This window comes from Periplaneta americana, chromosome 16, assembly GCF_040183065.1.
Source record: "Periplaneta americana isolate PAMFEO1 chromosome 16, P.americana_PAMFEO1_priV1, whole genome shotgun sequence".
Taxonomy (NCBI): domain Eukaryota; kingdom Metazoa; phylum Arthropoda; class Insecta; order Blattodea; family Blattidae; genus Periplaneta; species Periplaneta americana.
This window is the reverse complement of record NC_091132.1, coordinates 21,838,202-21,858,683: the sequence shown is the minus strand read 5'-3', so window position 1 is coordinate 21,858,683 and position 20,482 is coordinate 21,838,202. Positions and strand designations below refer to the sequence as shown.

General features: G+C 36.0%; 1 protein-coding gene across 1 annotated transcript in view; it reads left to right on the top strand.

The window, feature by feature from the left end:
- Positions 1–20,482, top strand: part of LOC138692278 (midasin-like) — a 507,844-nt gene that overhangs the window by 49,201 nt on the left and 438,161 nt on the right. The window contains exons 29-35 of the mRNA XM_069815451.1: positions 476–618; positions 2,132–2,334; positions 3,283–3,405; positions 4,960–5,157; positions 6,391–6,711; positions 8,613–8,921; positions 13,497–13,625. Coding sequence (XP_069671552.1) covers positions 476–618; positions 2,132–2,334; positions 3,283–3,405; positions 4,960–5,157; positions 6,391–6,711; positions 8,613–8,921; positions 13,497–13,625 — 1,426 coding nt within the window. The remainder of the gene's footprint in view (positions 1–475; positions 619–2,131; positions 2,335–3,282; positions 3,406–4,959; positions 5,158–6,390; positions 6,712–8,612; positions 8,922–13,496; positions 13,626–20,482) is intronic.

The window sequence follows — 20,482 nt, the reverse complement described above, 5'->3', positions numbered from 1 at the left end:
ATATTGGAAAAGAAAAAGTCCGTGCAGATTTTTAATCATAAATATTTTTATAGTTTACAGTTTTTTCAATGTCTTTCTAACAATATTACATTGAAGAATACCAAGACTCTTAAAAGTAGAGGCTTCGTATTAAATTTAAACCTGTTTTTACAGTTTACAGTCCTTTCGAAGCTTTTTTAAAGGTATTACATCGAAGAAGAATGCTGCTGCTGCTGCTGCTAAAATAATGTACACAAATTTTAATGCCTAGTGTTCAACAAATTGGTTACATGTATGTGTTCATGTCAGCTGTTCATTACTGCACTCTATCGGCAGCACGCTCGCTTACACGACAGATGGGCAACATGACAACACTGCTCCCCCTTCTCTGTAAACTGTCAAGTCGGAAGTAGTTTTGGTCAAGGTATAAGTTTGTTTATTTTGTCCAAATCAGATTATGGAAGAAGTTATGAATTAACATTGTTTCTGTTTTCAGTCGTGCAAACTTGGAAGCTTTGCATACTGCTGCAGTACAGTTTCTTATGAAGCAAATTGAACTGGGTACTGAAGAACCTGCTGTTGGCAATGTTGTGATATCTGATACTCACTTTGGGATTCATCCTTTCTATATAAAGAAAGGTAAGTGGTTTAAAATTTTATCCCTTGTGTAAACTGCTGAGTGTCATCATTATTAGGAGTGGAATATGTAATTTCTTTTTATGAATGAAATTTATTTTGAAATTATTATTATTACTAGCCGTACCCATGTGCTCCGTTGCACCCATTAGAAATAAATATAAAGTAATTACATAATTAAAATAGGACATTTGATCCAGGGAACATTCGTGTTTGATAGAAGGATAAATCGTTTAATATGTTACTTTATTTAAATTGTATTAAAAAATTAAAATGTTATCATTATGATCCAGAGACCACTCATTTGGTCATAAAAATTATTTTAGGAAATACAGGAAACGGTTGTTGTTGTTGTTGTTGTTTTCTAATGCCAGGCGTTTGACAACAAAGTCATTTGAACTCTTGCACTCCAATATTTTTCAAAGATATTATCATGGCCAGCCACTGAAGCACAGGTTTTGAGGTGTTCCGAATCCATTTCTTGGACAGGAAACGAATGTACAGAATAGCCTATCAAGTTTTCTGTGCATAAGAAGCTATTTTAATCTTACCTGTCTTCGATTCACTCAGAAGTTACTGTAATAACATTATAGCATTATGTCCATCTAGAAAAACTACACTTTCCAATGGTGAATTAATAATTATACAAATCGGTTAATTTAGCTTCCGATATTACTTCATACAAACACAGAAACATTCTCTGTAGGCTATGTTTCATCGCTTTCGATTGTTGTCCAAGACCTCTTATAGACGAAGTCATTTGCTTTTTATTTCATTACACGATTTAGGTGCCGTTGTTATTGTAATTTTAAAACTCATTTATCTCATTAAATATCAGTCCTACCAAATTTTGTATAGAATAAAACTTATCGGAAATTATTTGTAAAGAAACTTTTGTTATGTAATATTTTTCGTGAAAATTAATAATAAGGGAGATATTTCGATTTATTTAATTCAAGCTCCCTTATAACCCCCCTTTTAAATAAAATATTTTGAATGCCATATACCCTAAATTCTAAGTTACAACGAACTTAATTTATATTCCAATTTTCATATAAATCGGTTCAGCCATTATCGCGTGAAAAGGTGACAAACATCCAGACAGACAGACATACATACAAACAAAAATTTCAAAAAAGCGATTTTCGGTTTCAGGGCGGTTAATTATATATGTTAGGACCAATTATTTTTGGAAAATCGAAAATTACCAGAAAAATTTCGGCTACAGATTTATTATTAGTATAGATTATTATTATTATTATTATTATTATTATTATTATTATTGTTATTATTATTATTATTGTTATTATTATTATTACCTATTATTACCTGTAAATCATTGTGATAACACTTTTCTGGAAGGTCCTGGTATGTCCATATTTATCATGTAAAAGTTTTTTCTTTTCCTATATGTGTTGCTTGGCATGTGGATAGTTCACAGTTTTTGTTTTCAATTGGTAGGCAATAATAATAGAATTATTTCCAAAAAATGATTTTGATTCTCTGTTATAAATAGGCTGCCTTCCTACTGCTACTGATGAATTTACCTTTTCTGCACCGACAACTGGGTTGAATGCGTGTCGTGTATTGAGAGGACTGCAACTAACGAAGCCAATCTTGTTGGAAGGAAGTCCAGGAGTTGGAAAGACAAGTCTGGTTGCAGCATTGGCGAAGGCTTCTGGGCACCAGTTGACAAGAATCAATGTTTCTGAGCAGACTGTGAGTATTGTCGCTTTTTATTTTTCCAATATTTGAAATGGAGTGGAACCAAACATTTTCCTTTATAAAACAATTAATTAGGTTTTTGTGGTTCATTGTGGATTGAGTGAAGCATGCGACTAAATCCATAGCCAGAATGCATTAAAACAACGTTTGAGAACGTTTCCTCTAAAAATTGCTCTATTTGGAATAGCATTGTATAATCTTACGAATGTTGTTATAGTACATTATGCAACGAGCCTATAATGGTAGTAATTAAGATGCGAGGATGTTTATGAAATGAGTGCAAGTGAGTTTCATAATTTTCATACGAGCGTCTTAATTACCATTATAGTCAAGTTTCATACGACTTTTTATGCTCGACCATATTTCTAACTTGAAATTATTCAGAAGTATTCATGTGAGGAGTGGAACTGACCTGAATTGTGAGATGTGCGCAGATGCGAAAGTATTGATTTTTTCCGAAACACGAATGTCATTGACCTTGATATAATCTAGAGAATAACATGAAGATTAGGCTTGATATAACCTGGAAATTGATTTAGAATTGAAAAACGAGATGACAAATTGAATTTATTTGAATATTATTTACAATTAACGCTAATTATTATAGTAACAGAACATAACCTTCTGCGACAGTATTGGATTTACAGCCTCCGTGACTTTTCGCTAATTGTCTTTCGATTGCATATCCGAGAATAATCGATACTTGCGGTTTTATAATGGTACAATCAGTACAAAGGTGATTTTTCATTGGCTGAACAATTGAATTATAATGAATAGGTGTACTTTAATGAGGTGCATTAAAGGGCTACTACCAGGTGTATAATTACTACATTTCGGCATGGTTGAGCATAAATGTATGTTCAGTTGTGTATAATTCCCTTTCTTATAGAGTAATTCTGTGTTAATATTTCTATATATTTTCGAATTTCTCTCTCTTTTTAGGATGTATCAGATTTATTTGGAGCAGATTTACCAATTGAAGGAGGTGATGGTGGTCAGTTTGCTTGGCGTGATGGACCTTTCCTTCAAGCATTGAAGGCTGGTCATTGGATTTTGTTAGACGAGGTAATTGTTTTACTTGTCAGCCCCAAGTAATTTAGTTTTAAAGTCTTATTTTCGTAATCTTCTTCGTAACCACAGAAATAATAAGATTATTTAGTAGAATTTATTAAGTTTTATGCAATATAAATCCTTATTAGTATAAAATCTTATTCAAAAGTTACAGTAAAAATGATTACAGATTATCTTTTATATGGGATATTTTATGTTAATTCCAAATGTTACCTGGAAATAACTGGTTTCTCACGTACAACGCAACCTGAGGTCTCCAGCGTTGCTCAGAAAGCATTAGCTTGGCAGGAAGGCAGCACTCACCAATTGCGCAGCTGGTGGCCTCCCCTGTTTCTCATAACAAGATTAGTCTTGCAGGCATCTTCGCCGTAAACAGTGCACATTATTCAGCCTCGTTCAGTTTCGTTTGCTGTGTGACTGAGTACACGTTTGTTCATTGTTATTGTGTGTAGTTTCGTTGACTATGTTATACACTGGGGAGCAATGACTGTTTATTGTGTTAAACTATGGAAGAACAGAGTCGTGTGTGGAATGCCAGCTTGCTTTTATACGGAAATTTCCTGGCGTACATGTTTCTAATATATATACGCAGATTACCAGAACAATTTAAAGAGACTGGATCCGTGTTAAACATAAAGAAAACTAGAAAACGAAGCATTCTAACTGAGGAAAAATTAAATGAGATAGGAGAGGGCTTAAAAAGAGGTTCCGAGAAAATCATTGCTTATAGTCCCATCGCTCTAATTTCCGGCAGCGAATCACATTGTAGGTCGGCTACATTTAAATGTGTGCATCTTGTGATTCGCTGATGAAAACGTAATGCATTTCCTAAGGCTCGATAAATACTTAAATAATCGCTCGCCATTTTGGCTCTTCGTTGGTGTTCATAGAAAGCACGCGAGGATGTTATTTGCCGCTCAATTATTTGCTGAATTACAGTGCGTTTGATTTATTATAATAGGAGCTGCGACATGATAATGTTTAACTATGTGGCAAATAGATTCCTCGTCTGGTAGCTCGGCAACGAAAGAACAAAAATGGTGAACGATACTACCTACCTAGACTTTATAGAGCCTTCACTTCCTAAGACGTAAGCAAAGAGGAAGAGTCACGCCGGGAATAACAGCGACGCGACTATAGCATTTCAGTGATTATAATTTCAACAATTTCGGCATCGGAAATTCGTCAAGGGTTTAATAACTTGTACAAAAGGTGCCAAGCTTCTCTAGCAGCAGAGGGACATCATTTTGAGCACCTTCTGTAAATATAGGTAAGCTTAATCTAGTCGCATTCCTTCTTAGTTTACGCACAAGTCAGGGGAGACAAGTCGGGCCATGACACGACAACTGTGGTAGGCATATGCGGTAGAAGTGCCGAGGGAGTTGTTGGCAGGCGACTGCGTCGTACATGATAAACCCTACATAACATATGCAGTTTTCAAAATATGTTCAAAGAATTGCAAAAATTACCTAAACATAATGGCAATAAATGTGATTAGAACTTAATGTTGAAAATAATTACATGTCGGACTTTGTTTTTTGGTTACAGCTGAACCTTGCATCTCAGTCAGTTTTGGAAGGTTTGAATGCGTGCTTTGATCATAGAGGTGAAGTATTTGTGCCTGAACTTGGAAAAACGTTTCATATTCAGAGTGAGAACACTCGTATCTTTGGAGCACAGAACCCACTCAGACAAGGTGGGGCCAGAAGAGGCCTGCCGCAATCTTTCCTGAACAGATTCACACAGGTATGTTCGTCTTTCTGAAGTGAATAGCAAATGCATGTGGCAGTCAAAAAGATAGTCAAGTATTTTAACAATTATCAGGGTTGTAATTTTGAATGACTTTCTCTCTCACCACCGCCTCTGTCTCCCTATCCTCTCTTTGTCTCTCCCCACCCCCTCTGTCTCCCTATCCTCACTTTGTCTCTCCCCATTGCCCCCCTTCTCTCCTCCTGTCCCTCCTACCCTTCTCTCTGTCCGTGTTTCTCTACCTCCATCTCTGTCTCCCTCTCTTTCCCCACTTCCTTCATTGTTTTCTCCTTTGTTCTTATTTATGTTTGTCTATTTTTATTTTATTTCACCTCTTTTTCTTTCTTTCGTTTCTTTTTTTCATTTTTTTGCTCTTTCTCTTTGTAACATCAGTTTTTCAGTTTGGATTTTTTTTTATAGCAAGTATGATTAGGTTAGTAGTATGTTTGTATTGTGAGGTATATTTTGATGTTGTTTTCTAATGCCAGGCATTTGACAATAAAGTCATTTGACCTCTTGCACTTCAATATTTTTCAAAGATATTGTCATGGTCAGCCACTGAAACACAGATTTTGAGGTGTTCCGAATCCATTTCTTGGTTTGAGTTGCACAATGGGCAGTTAGGGGACTGATATATTCCAATTCTGTGCAGGTGTTTGGCCAAACAATCATGGCCTGTTGCCAATCTAAATGCAGCTACAGACGATTTTCGTGGTAAATCGGGAATTAACTATGGATTATGATGCAGAGAGTTCCATTTTTTCCCTTGAGATTGTGTTATCAAATTTTGTTTGTTGAAGTTTAAGTTTGTAGATTTAATAAATCTTTTCACAGAGTAATACATAGATTTAGTAACAGGTCTGTAAGTAGCAGTGCTGCCCTTCTTTGCTAAAGCATCCGCATTCTCGTTTCCCAGGATTCAATAATGGGATGGAATACAATTCTTTTATTGAGAGAGCATTTGAGTTATTGTGGCTGTTTGAGATGAAGGTGTGTGTCTGGAGATTATTGATAGAATAGATGCTTTGGAGTCTGATAATATAACTGCATTCTTAAATTTATTGATGTGGCATAGAAGAATATTTTGATGTAAGACATACCTTGAATCTGAATGAAATTACTCATTGAAAGAGGAAACTTCGGCCATTTGGGAGCATGCTCACTGATAGCTAAAGTTTCTATTTTCTGGTCAGCATACAATTTGTTCACCCACTATTTTCTTTTTTACAGGTTTACATCGATTCTTTAACTGAGTGTGACTTGGAGTTCATTTTGAGATCCCTCTTTCCCACTCTGCCACATAATCTGATTGTTCAAATGGTGAAGTTTAATTCCCGACTTGTGAGGGAAACAGGTGAACTGAGGCTCTGGGGACAGAGAGGGGCTCCATGGGAATTAAATCTGCGTGATTTGTCCCGGTGGTGTGAGGCAACAATTGCCGACTTCAAGAAATACACGTCTGCAGGAAAGAACAATGTTAAGTTCAATCCTGGCAAGTTCGTTGACCTCATATATGTGGATAGAATGAGGACAAGGGAAGACAAGGAGAAGGTAAGTGCATGCAAAAGATAAGGTAATCTCTGTAAGTTTAGGAATTGAAACTACATATGAAAAAATGCACGAAGCATGGCCTTGTCTTGTTGCCAAGTTATCCATTATACAGTTGTCGTATCTAAGGGACAAAGGCAGTGCTGGGTAACTGATTTTACTGGTTAAGTGGAAAATAATTTTATATAGGTTTATTTTATTTGAGGTCATATGGTAATAATAATAATAATAATAATAATAATAATAATAATAATAAGTTTATTCTCAGAAAAATATAATACAATATTGGTACATTTGTGCAGAGATGCCTGTAGAGGGGGGAGGTTGTGTCATTGGGCATGGTCAGACAAGTTACATTGGTTCATGGCCTAACTATTAATAACATTAGCATTCGGCTGTGGCCCAGTCATGTTACAATACATAAGCATTTCAGATTCTGCCATTTCTTGTTTCACCACAGATCCCAGAATAGGTATCCATACTCAATGTGAGGAAGACATACTCTACTTCAAAAGTGAAATGGTTTTTTTAAAGTTGTTTCTCTTCTATTATCATTCCATCATTACTTTCTTATTGCTAAATAATTCTTTCATTACCTTCGAATTCAGCGAACTCTCGATTATTCGTGCTAATCATCGATCAAAATGGCACAAATACAAGAAAAATACGAATAATCCGAAATATTTATTGATTTGCCACAATGGTTTAGCAAGAAAGTCATAAACATATATGTATAGTAAGCTAACTTATTGTATTTAAAATTATCATTTTTACTTTCTACGACAGAATAAAAATATCAGGCTGCAGTTTAAAAATCATTGAACTCACCTCACCATCTAATCATATGAGTTGAAATCTCAGTGCTGTACTACAATGATCTATAATAGCTGCGACCTCAGTTTAATTTTAAAATAACTGTTGCCAACATTCGAAAAAAAACCATAATAAAAGTTAACTAAACTGTAATTAGAAAGCCAAACAGCCTTCTTCGTCTAATGCTAACAAATTTTGACACTCAAAATACGACATAATTTATATTCTATTGCTTCTATTTACAGTACTAAATACATTAATGCACTGAAATTACTGTACAGTACGTTGCTAGATTTAGCTTTCATAAGTTTTTCCAGTTCGGTTCACTTATCTAGTATGTACTGTACTGTGTTTATACTGCAGCTCTTTGTCGATTGTTGCTATTTATGACACCCACAGTACTATAGTCCCGTCGCTCTAATTTCCGGCATCCAATCACGTTGCAGGTCGGCTACATTTAAATGTGTGCATCTTGTGATTCGCTGATGAAGACGTCATGCATTTCCTAAGGCTGGATAAATACTTAATATAATCGCCCGCCATTTTGGCTCTTTCGTTGGCGTTTGCAGAAAGCACACGAGGACGTTAATTGCCGTTCAATTATTTGCTCAATTACAGTGTGTTTGATTTAGTATCATAGGAGCTACGACATGATAAAGTTTAACGGTGTGGCAAATAGATCCCTCGTCTGGTAGCTCGGCAACGAAAGAACAAAAATGGCGAACGATATAACCTACCTAGACTTTATAGAGCCTTGACTTCCTAAGACGTAAGCAAAGAGGAGGAGTCACGCTGGGAATAACAGCGTCGCGACTATAGTTGGCGAGTTCAGTTCACAAGTATTCGAAATTTGTTGTTTCAATCTTCGAACACATTCACCGAAGTAAAAAAAAAAATCCTTGCACGAATAACACGCAAACCGGATAATCTGCACGAATAACCGAGAGTTTGCAGTATCTCTGTAAAATAATTTTTAACATAAGTCTAGGTGAGGAAAATTGTATTGTTTAAGCTTACAGTATTATGCATGTGTGTTACATAGCCACATATCTTCTCAAGTTTTTAATTTGTGTATTCTGCCTTTGTTACAGGTTAAAGAGATCTATATGGAAGTGCTTGGCTCAGAGTTTCCATTGATGTGCAGTTTTCCTCAGATTCACGTAACACACAGCACATTGTTTATTGATGACATTTGTCTGTCGCGTGATGGGCTGAGGTTACAAAACCCTGTTAAGTTTAGTGACAGTGTAGTGATGTCGAAGAGCAAGTCTGATATCGGAAGTGGAGATTGGTGTCAAAGTCTGCCTCATGAAGACAGTAACTTGATGCTGCTTAGAAAGCAGTTCCCTGCATTGCGCTCACTTGCAAGATGTATTAACATGAATTGGATGGTGATACTGGTATGTTTACTTTACTTCTATGTGAATAATGTAATTTATGGATTAGTAAAGGAATGGTGTAGAGATGCAATGAATAATAATGAGTGGAAAATTGTAAATCTCTTGGTTTGTGAAATCTCGACTTCCAGTCTATGATAGAACAGATAAGTTTTACAGCGAGAATTTCATTACGCTGGAAGAAATAATGGATATCTTAATTTTTAACGAAAGCATCTGAGTGACATAAATGACATATATTACATGTATGTGACCAGTGACGGCTTGTGGGTAGTAGACATGGAGGGGCTCAGTTACAAATGACTGTTAAGGAACCCGGAGATTCATTACCGTCCTCAATAAGCCCGCCATCGGTCCCTATCCTGAGCAAGATTATAATCCAGTCCCTACCATCTTATTCCACCTCCCTCAAATTAATTTCAATATTATCCTTCCATCTACTTCCTGGCCTCTCCAAAGGTCTTTTTCCCCTCAGGTCTTCCAACTAACACTCTATATGGGCTATTCCTTATGAAATCGATCAGTATAAAACATCGCATTTTTTTATACTCCAATTTTTTCCCTATTTATACAAGGTGCTGAGAGGAGTACATTTGCAAAAATATACTATCGAAAGTCAAACGGTTTTCGTATTATTGAGCGACAAATTTAGCGTATTTTATAAAAACAAGCCTCTTTCAGCACTCAGAACTCTGGAACCATTTACTGCAGAACATTGAACGAGAGCTCAATTTGAAGCTGACATTTGGTAGGTTATGTTAAGAAGTAATCCTTATTTTTATTTTATACAGAGACAGATAATCTGATTTTACTTACTTTTAGGGTTTTTGCCACTTTGTAAAAATGTAAAAAAATATTGAGAAAAAACCTTGCATTGTTAAGAGGGATTCGGCATTGTTTGCTTAGTGGTACGGCAATAAGTTTCGAGGGTATTAAATAAATTATTTTCACACGCCTAGACTTGAATGGCGCATTACCGCACGCACTGGCCAAGAGTTGAAGATAAGCGAGTGTTGAGCGTCATTTTACTCCTGTGTTAATGAAAACCTGTGATAAAGCTAGCACAGCCATGACTGCTAGACTACACATCACGTGTTTTTGTCTTCTGGCCTTGCTTACCTCGGCTAGCTCCCACCTCACATTCAGCTGGTTAGTTCACGCGCATACTATTTATTTTCTTCATTTGATATTTTCAATACTTTCTTATCAACGTGCCATCAGTAAAAAATATGTGTTTATTTATACTTTCAATGCAGAATCTAAGTATATATTTTAAAAATATTTTTTTCTTGGCAAAGTCATCTTAATGAGGAAAAATCTAAATTTCTCCATTTCCATAAAAAGTAAGAAAATCTGTTTATATGTCAATATAAACTTTAATTTCTCAGCATCAAAATAAACCATGATTTTGATCATTGGGTGAAAGGGTTTCGGAGCTACAACAGTTTCAAGTTGCAAATTTTATGAAAATACGATAAATTTAAATATTTTAAATTTAAACACTATGAAGTTCTGATGCCTCAAACTTTGCACAAAGCATTGTATCACATTTCTCTACGTACAAAAAAAGTTTTATTGTATTTAGAAATTGTAAGGTCAATTTTCTCTATATTTCGGTCGATTTGAGATGGAATAGCTCATATGCATTTCTGGATTCGCCCATATGTGGTACAAGCCCTGCCCATCTCAAACGTCTGGATTTAATGTTTCTAATTATGTTAGGTGAGGAATACAATGCATGCAGCTCTGCGTTGTGTAACTTTCTGCATACTCGTGTAACTTTATCCCTCTTAGCCCCAAATATGTTCCTAAGCACCTTATTCTCAAACACCCTTAAGCCCTGAGACAACATGGCACAAGCTCGGAAACTCTACACAACCCATGAACAGCAGCTGCAGTACTGAATGACACACTGCACAGTGGACCAGAATCTCAGTCTAGCAGGAAAAAATTATATGTAGGTTGTGTGGGGCATAAAAAGACAGGTTTCTGGTGAAATATCGGAATGGTTGAAGGCTGAAGTGATTTTTCTTCAGTAGTAACTGAATGGTGTAATATTACGAGATCCATTGCCATTTTTTTCCGGTGTTGGCGGCCCAAAAAAACTTTCATGAGGTAGGGCTCAAAATGAAACAAATTATTGTTCCTTTGCTTAGAAAGGAATTTATTGAGAAAGAACTTATGCTTCCAATTGAAATGTTTCTCCATTCCTCTGGTAAGCGAGATGCAAGGTTCTTTCATTACCATTGGGTTTCTATTGTGGAAACTTCACTTCAGTTTTCATCCATTCTGAATATTTTGTCAGAAACCTGCCTTTCTTCGTCCAGCACAACTTCCAGGTTTTCTTAAAATCATTCATAAAATAACAAATAGATTTCTTAACTCCCTTAAAAACGCTCTGTGGACACTTTCCTATTTATAATCCAACGAAAACATACTCTGAAGAGCTTTTCTTCTTAAGGATTAATTTATATAACTGTTTACAAGTCACCGAAGGCCGCTTTTACCGTCTGTCACCTAATGTAAAAGAATTTATTAAAAAACCGTTAAACCACAATATTGGATTTAAAGTCCAAATATTGTTTTGTGTTTTGGTCAAAATAATTCCGCGAATAAACGCCGATTTTTTAAAATCTTAGTATAAAAATTAACTTCATGACCGAAAATTCAATTTTTAATTCAGGAACATTATTATTACAGTATTAACATGGAATAAATTAATTAAATTTTATATAAATCAAAAGCACATACCTTTGGGCAGACTTTCCACATGGAAATTAAAAAATATATTGCTTAAGCACAACACAGAACGATCTTCCCTTGCATCACTCCAGCTCTCAACTGGGTGTGGACCGTCTGGGTGTTTATCAATCTTCAACTTCCGCTATGTATTTACTGTTGTTAATCTTTCTGAATCCCTTTCTGCGTTGATTTCTGAAATGCAGACATCTCGTTAGTGTTTACAGTGTAGAAACACCAACTTCAGTGACTTTGAAAATTATAATTTTTTTCAGCTAGATTTTGATTTTGGTCAACTGTGTCCTGTTCAGTTTAAATTTACACACTACTTAGAGGCAGAACAAAAAGTTGAAACTAGAATAAAAAAATTATGAAGTAGATATTTATGCATGACATTAAGAGCAACTGGGAAGTAATTTCTGAGAAATAGTTATGAGCTGAAGATAACAATAACATTGAAGTAGGGAGTAAATTGAATTGGAAGTGTTCTGGAAAAAATTAATAATATAGTAAAACCCCAATAAGATGCTGTTCAAGGGACCGGGTGTAAACTGCATATCAACCGGGACCGTGTATTAGGCGGGTATACTAATTTTGACTTATATACAGTATCTATTAGCATTTTTATTTGTTGAAATACATGATTCATGAAAAGTAATATAGTATTACTCCATTATGTAATTACTGTACTGTACGTTAAAGACATTCACAATATGTACTTAATTCTTTCGGAAAAAAAGTCACTTATAGTTGTTTGCCGTGTGCATGTTCTCCAAGTCCTCATGTTTATCACACTTCAGTTTCCTGCGATTATATCCTCCCGACGACGTCACAACTGCAGTGATTGAGTCGCAATTTTTTATTATCGTTCATAATATCGATGATGGGATTCCTAATGAATTAGATAGTTGTTTCTGAGTAAGAGTACTGTTCTCATTGTACTTTCGTAAGATTTCCAATTTTTCCAACACAGAAAGCGCTTTTTGTTTAACACTCATTGTCATTGTAATCACATTCACAGACACTTCAATATACTAAAGGACAACAAACTGCCCAACAAAAATTTCCAGAATTTTATTACGGCTGAGTGAGGAATGCTGTTTGAGAGAGAGGGTAGCAAGAGGGTGAGGTATTGTAACTGTATGTAGACTTTAAGCGCAGGTAAAGAGTCGAATAAGAGAGCGTAACAAGAGGGTGGGGTATAGTAAAGTATGAAGGTTTAAATGTGCAGGTAAAGGGTCGAATACCAATACTTTTCAGGTTAATGGCACCAGTGAGTTCAGTGACCAAGATGTTTCATTGCTATTACAGTACATTGCTGAAAATTACATCGAAAATATTCCACAAAAACAGCGTATTATGCGGGACTTGAGCACAACAAACGGGGTATTTTATAAAGGTGTTATATATGAAATGTGCAGGGACCTGACAAAAAAAAGCGTATTACACGGGATAGCGTAATAAGCGAGTTATCGAGGTTTAACTGTATTTGTGAAGTGAGGGAGAAGGGGCAGAAGTTTGGGCATTAGTGTAGTAATCCTCCCTGTTGGTACCGTCTCTGAATTGTGTTATTCCTGTCTATTGTTTTGAGACAACTGAAGTCCATACTTCTCTTTTTGAGTCATATTTTCCTTGACATTGTAATGGGAGTAAACAGTAAGGAATGAACACTTTTACGGATGTATAACTGCATGTGTATTGTGCTGGTTTTATGTTAATTTGAAGTGAGAATTCATTTTTAGTAGTTCATTATGTGTTATAATCAACATTCTCATTAATGCTGCTTTCCACACTGATTTATTTTCTTGCATTGAGAAAGAAGGGTTTGTTTTTATACAGGTTGGTGCAACTGGTAGTGGTAAGACAAGTATTCTGCATCTTCTATCACAAATATTAGGACAAGATCTTCGAGTTTTGTCCGTCAACTCTGCCATGGACACCACAGAAATTCTGGGAGGCTTCGAACAGGTAGGATTAAGCCTTTTATATCTTATATGTAGAATGAGAATTTTTTAAATATGTTGTTGTTTTCTAATGCCAGGCGTTTGACAATAGTCATTTGACCTCTTGCACTCCAATATTTTTCAAAGATATTATCATGACCAGCCACTGAAGCACAGATTTTGAGGTGTTCCGAATCCATTTCTTGGTTTGAGTTGCACAATGGGCAGTTAGGGGACTGATATATTCCAATTCTATGCAGGTGTTTGGCCAAACAATCATGGCCTGTTGCCAATCTAAATGCAGCTACAGACGATTTGCGTGGTAAATCGGGAATTAACTGTGGATTTTGATGCAGAGAGTTCCATTTTTTCCCTTGGGATTGAGTTATCAAATTTTGTTTGTTGAAGTCTAAGTATGTAGATTTAATAAATCTTTTCACAGAGTAATACGTAGATTTAGTAACAGGTCTGTAAGTAGCAGTGCTGCCCTTCTTTGCTAAAGCATCCGCATTCTCATTTCCCAGGATTCCACAATGGGATAGTATCCATTGGAATACAATTCTTTTATTGAGTGATATTAATTGAGAGAGCATTTTAGTTATTTCTGCTGTTTGAGATGAAGGTGTGTGTTTAGAGACTATTGATAGAATTGAAATTATAAAAGATAACCTAGAAATAAACAAGTAGCAAATTTTAGGGACAGCAATTTTAATGAGAATTTTTTACTTCTGTTGTAATAGGTTTGCACAGACATCTTTGAATTAAGAGTTACCGGTATTGCACTGCTGAACGTAGTTTTTCTTGTTTACAGCACATAACTATTTGCGTTCAAAATTGAATGACAGAGAATATTCTGGTTATTCTTAACATTGAGTCAAAATTTTTGGATTCTTTGCGATGTAATAAATCAATTTATTAATGAAAAGTCAAGATGTCACAATGTGATGTGTATCCTGATATATAGGCCTACGTATGCCTGTTGTGGTGGCATTTAAATTAATTATGCACTGCTGCATATGTTTATCTGCTTAATGTTTAAATATATAAATGTTGTTTGCTAATGCTGAATTCCTGACAATGAAATCATTAATTCTCTCGCTCTCCAGTATTTTTCATTCAAGGATGCCAAGTTGATAGTGGCTGGGCAGTGTTGATGATTTTGATCCATTTCCCCTTGAAGATTACATAAGTGATAAGTGATGAAGATATTCCAATTCTGTGGAGATGCTTGGCCAAGCAGTCGTGGGCCATAAACAGTCTAAAAATTGCAACTGCATTCTTCCTTGGGTATCCAGGGACATTTTGGGTTGAGACAGTTTAAAAAGGTCTTATTCAAATAAAAAATGGCTTATTAATTTAGCTTTTCCTACTTTACTGATGATGTCAAATGTCTGTCAATTTTTTATTAAAACTTAATACATTATTGTAGTAAACACAATTGTAATTATATCATTTTTAAATTATCTTGGCTTTCAAGAAAAATTGAAATATAAAATGTGTGAATACTTGAGGCCTTCAGTGGGAACATAATGAAAAACAGATGCAGTATTTTGAGCTTTGTTAATGCTTCCTTCTGAGAAATAAATGATGAAGATAGTAACGTGACAAGAGTTAAAAAAGTAGAGAATTATAAAATAGTTACGCAAAACCAAAAGAAATGACATAGAAGTGCAAAATAAATTACCACAGTGAGCTTTACAGTTTTTCAGCAATCGGGGTACTGTGTTTCGGATCTGTAAATTAATTAAAATTTTCTGTAAGACGAAATTAAAATCTGAGTCCTGGTAATGAAATAATGAAGCTGTTGTTCAGAAGATTTTGTTTATATGTGAACAGTGGTGATGGTTTGTATTTTATGATGTGTTGGCTTTCTATTGAAAGAGACGTTTGATTTTTTATTGACAGGAGGAATTGATTTAGAAAGCAACATTTATTGTTTCCTTCAAGAGTATAATACTTTCATTTATGTACGTATGCAATTTGTCATTGAATGACTATATGTTTGTTCATATCGCGAGATGCTTAATTTTTCAATGTTCACAGAGTTTATAGAAGTTTAGCCAAAGAAACTTTTTTATAACGTGTAGAAGTTTAGAAAATGGTTATTAGATGTTGGGGATATGAATTGTAAACTAGATAATATACAAGAATACTGTAGTTCTAATTGTAATTATCTTCATAATTTTGAATTATTACAATGTTGAAAGTTTCTTCACACTCTTGTCACCTGCATTCGTATTGTTGGTTACAGAAATATTTTGAGATTTCCAGATTTCGTAAACAAAACAGGACCTTTTAAGGCATAAACGACTTTTTTTAGGCTCACTTACTCTTTCGGTGCTACTGCTGGTTTTTTTCAGTAGTATGCAAGCATTGCTGCCTTTCGTGAGTGTGGAAACTCTGACTTGTATTTTGCAGATCAATGGATCTGACATAAGTTCTTACGACTTTGCTCTTAAACTTGTTGAAATAATATTTCGCTGTAATGATAGATTTAGTGTGCCAGATTCTTGTGGTTATTTTCTTCTATTGAAATGACACATTAATTTTTTAGGCTCGATGTACTTATTGGAGAAATATTGATTATTTATTTTACTCTGCTGGATCTTTTTTTTTTTTTTATCGGAACCTGCTGCTGTATGCAGGGTGATTCACGAAGTTTTCGTCCGGTTTATGGAGGTAATTCCTAAGTTATTTGAAACAAAAAATGTAAATAAATTAATGGAATCATATTCATAATTACGGAGTTATGGTAATTTGAAAACGGCAGAAAAAATATTTTCTACATGTAACTATTAGTTTAGATTAAATCTATTTATAGGTCTTGTATAGGTGTGCTATAAATCCCGTGACTCGTGTATTGATTACCATAATATTGGGTAAGAAACTGTTGTACGTGTGCTACAAATTGCGTGACTACGTATTATTGTAATATTGGAAATATTGAGTAAGAAACTCGTAAAACACCGAAAAAATGTTATTGAATTAGTTAAAGAATGTTCATGCATGACATTAAAAGAGCAGCTGTGAAGTAATTTCTGAGAAATAGTTATGCGTTGAACATAACATTAACATTAAAGTAGCGAGTAAATTGAAATGAAAGTATTCTGAAAAAAGTTATTGCTATTTGTGAAGTGAGGGGAAGGGGCGGAATATTTTCTCCCGTCTTTCGCTTTTCACACCAATCTCTCGTTTGCTTCCTGTCTGTCTCTTTCTCTTCCTGTCTCTCTTTCCTTACTTTTCTCTTTTGCTTCCTGTCCCTTTTTCGCTCTCCGTCTCTTTCGCACCAATCTCTCTCTTTCTTTCCTTGTCTTTCTCTTTTGCTTCCTGTCTGTCTCTTGCGCTTCCTGTCTCTCTTTCGCTGCCCATCTCTATTTCGCTCCCCGTCTCTCTCTTTCGCACCAATCTCTCGTTTTATTTCTGTCTCTCTTTCTTTCCTTGTCTTTCTCTTTTGCTTCCTGTCTCTATTTCGCTCCCCGTCTCTCTCTTTCGCACCAGTCTCTCGCTTGCTTCCTGTCTGTCTCTTTACGCTTCCTGTCTCTTTCTTTCCTTGCTTTTCTCTTTTGCTTCCTGTCTCTTTTTCGCTCCCTATCTATTTCGCTCGCCGTTTCTCTTTCGCACCAATCTCTCGCTTGCTTCCTGTCTGTCTCTTTCGCTTCCTGTCTCTCTTTCTTTCCTTGCTTTTCTCTTTTGCTTCTTGTCTCTTTTTCGTTCCCCGTCTCTCTATTTCGCTCGCCGTCTCTCTCGCACCAATCTCTCGTTTACTTCCTGACTGTCTCTTTCGCTTCCTGTCTCTCTTTTGCTTCCATGTGTCTATTTCGCTCACCGTCTCCCTCTTTCGCACCAATCTCTCGTTTACTTCCTGTCTGTCTTTTTCACTCCCCATCTCTCTCTTCCTTGTCATACCTAGCGTGTCAATCCCCCCTGCTGGTACCGTCTCTGAATTCCTGTCCATTATTTTGGGACAACTGAAGTCCATACTTCTCTTTTTGAGTCAGATATTTTCCTTGACGTTCTCCAGTTGTCGTTAGTGAAATAGCTGCGAATTATGAAAGTACAGATTTAAGAAACTATCCTCATCCATATCTATTCAATTTGGATCTTCTTTTGCGGTTCTTGTTGCAGCATACAGTGGCAGCAAGTCCAATTGGTACTTATTTTGTTCGTTTATAAATTATAAGTTACCGGTATAGCAGCATAACCATGAAGGAAGTATATTTCTTGAGTGATCGCATTTCTCTACGGTAAATAATTGATTTCAACGACCTCTTACGTCTTCTTGGTGAACTATAAGTTCAAGTCTGAGCGTGTATCAGCATTGCCAGCCATGCGATAAATTAACGCGTTATACGATAATTTTAACACTTATAGGATAATGCGATAACTTCTGTTCACCATGTCATTCCTCAGAATTCATTCCGATTTGCTTTCCATAGGAAGAAATTATCACATTAGTGAAGCGCATTTGAGTTTGATAAAGGATGGATAGAACAGAGAAAAATTATCTCGGCACCGAGACTCGAACCCGGGTTTTCAGCTCTATTCACATCGGATTCCAGTTCCGATGCCGGATCGAATCTCTCTGTTTAAGTTCTACCTGTCAGTTTCCCTTCGGTGGCCTACCCTCATGTACTGTGAGAGGTAGAACTTAAACTGAGAGGGATGCGATCCTGCATCGGAACTGGAATCCGGTGTAGATAAAGCGTCAGCACGTAGAGCTGAAAACCCGGGTTCGAGTCCTGGTGCCGGAGAGAATTTTTTTCTATTCTATCCATCCTTTATCATAAGGTAACGCAGAATTCCTGCACGGAAGTATCATATGTACTTCGGCACATTATAATATTTGAGTTTATTCTATTCTTTTAGTACTCTCTGAATAAACGTTTCAAATCTATCCCGCTTTCTGTCAAAATTCTCAGGGAAGAGCCCAGATTCTTCCCCAGTCAAAGCAAATTTGTGTTTGATGGTAACTCTATAGAGAGACGTTTCTGATAGCCTAAGTCTTTATATGTATGGGATGCTTCGTTTCGTACGAGTCAAAGTCTTTATCAAAATGTCCCAAAAATGTAATTGCTTATTTTTCCGAAGATATCACCACTTCAAAATATTTTTATCAATTTTCAAATTGCCATTCCTTTTGATATTAAAACTTTAATTCTGCATTTTAAGACCATGGTATTTTATTTAATAATGTATATAAATGCACGCACGAATAGTGTGTGCGTGTGTCACTTTGTAATTTCATTTTTAATTTATTTGAATTATCGGTTAGTAGTCTTTTGAAGTGAAAAATCCAATTTTATGTGAATTTTTTAGTTGAACGCTGGGTGACTCGATAATTTAATATGTATGAAAAATGCGAGTTTTTTTATTGATTCTGTCATGTAGAATGTGCTTCTTTGTGCTGCCACGAGTTTTGAACCACATGCTGCAGTTTTATCCTCACTGATTTGTCTCTTTATTTATTATTTTTTTAGTAGGTTATTTTACGACGCTGTATCAACATCTTAGGTTATTTAGCGTCTGAATGAGGTGAAGGTGATAATGCCGGTGAAATGAGTACGGGGTCCAACACCGAAAGTTACCCATTTGCTCATATTGGGTTGAGGGAAAACCCCAGAAAAAACCTCAACCAGGTAACTTGCCCCGACCGGGAATCGAACCCGGGCCACCTGGTTTCGCGGCCAGACGTGCTAACCGTTACTCCACAGGTGTGGACCATTTGTCTCTTTAAAATGCGGGATTTGAAATCGTTTGGAATAAGGAAGTACATCCCAGGTACTTAACTTAATCAAGTTTCCTATTCAATAGAAAACATGACGAAGTCCAACACTACATCAGACAAGAATTAATTTCATACTTGAAGATGCGACACTGGTAGTGCTGATTTCTGAAGTTAAAGTCCCACAATAAATATCAGATAATAGCTTTAAGTTATTTATTGTTTTTTGTTATGCTGCCGTTAGTGCAAAAATGCCTGTGAAGTAGCAGCATAATGTATGGAAATAAAGTACATAAAAACGAGGAAATTCACGAAGACAAAAATGTTATACTGCCGATACCGAGTTGACTGGGAAGCTAGATAAAGCGTGTTATTTGTATTCATGCCCCTGTAGCATTTAAGCGTTCTTTTGTCACATTGGGCGTCTGGAATTAATGAGTTCTCTTCCTGCAGGGCTGTTGTACATGTTTAAAACTACAATTTTTTAAAATCTGTGCGTACGAAACCTTTCACATATTTCTGAAGAAATAATGGCTTTAGTTTAGTTTTGAGAAAAGAAACCAAGTCTTAAGATGGTGTTCATAGTCATTATCTTTTTCTGTCCTCCAACCTCTCAAAACGTTTTATTTCGATCTCTCTCTCCTTTCTCTCTCCTGAACTCTTTCCTTCTTTCTTCCTTGTTATCTCCTGCCTCTCTTTTCTCTTTTTCAGTTTCCCCACGCCTTTTTCCAGCCCCCTTTATTTTCTCTTATTCCGCTCTTTCGCTTCCACTCCCTTGCCCACTATTTCTATTCCGCCGTTTCCGCCCTCTCTTTTTCTGTTCCTCTTTTCGCTCCCTCTTTTACTCCATCTTTTTTTCGCTTTTCTCTTCATTCCCGTCTCCTTCGTTTCATCTCTCTCTCTCGCTCCTCCCTCTCTTTCGCTCCCAATCTCTCTTTTCCTTCCTCCCTCATTGCTCTGTCACACTTTCGCTTCCCGTCTCTCGTTTCCTTTCTGCCTCTCCTTCGCTCTCTTATGCTTCCTGTCCCTCCTTTACTCTATCTGGTTTGTTTCCTGTCTCCTTTGCTCTCCATCTCTCTTTCACTTAACTCTCTCTTTTGCTTCATGTCCCTCTTTCTCTCCCCTTATTTTTCTCTGCGTCTCTCTTATCTTTCTCTTTT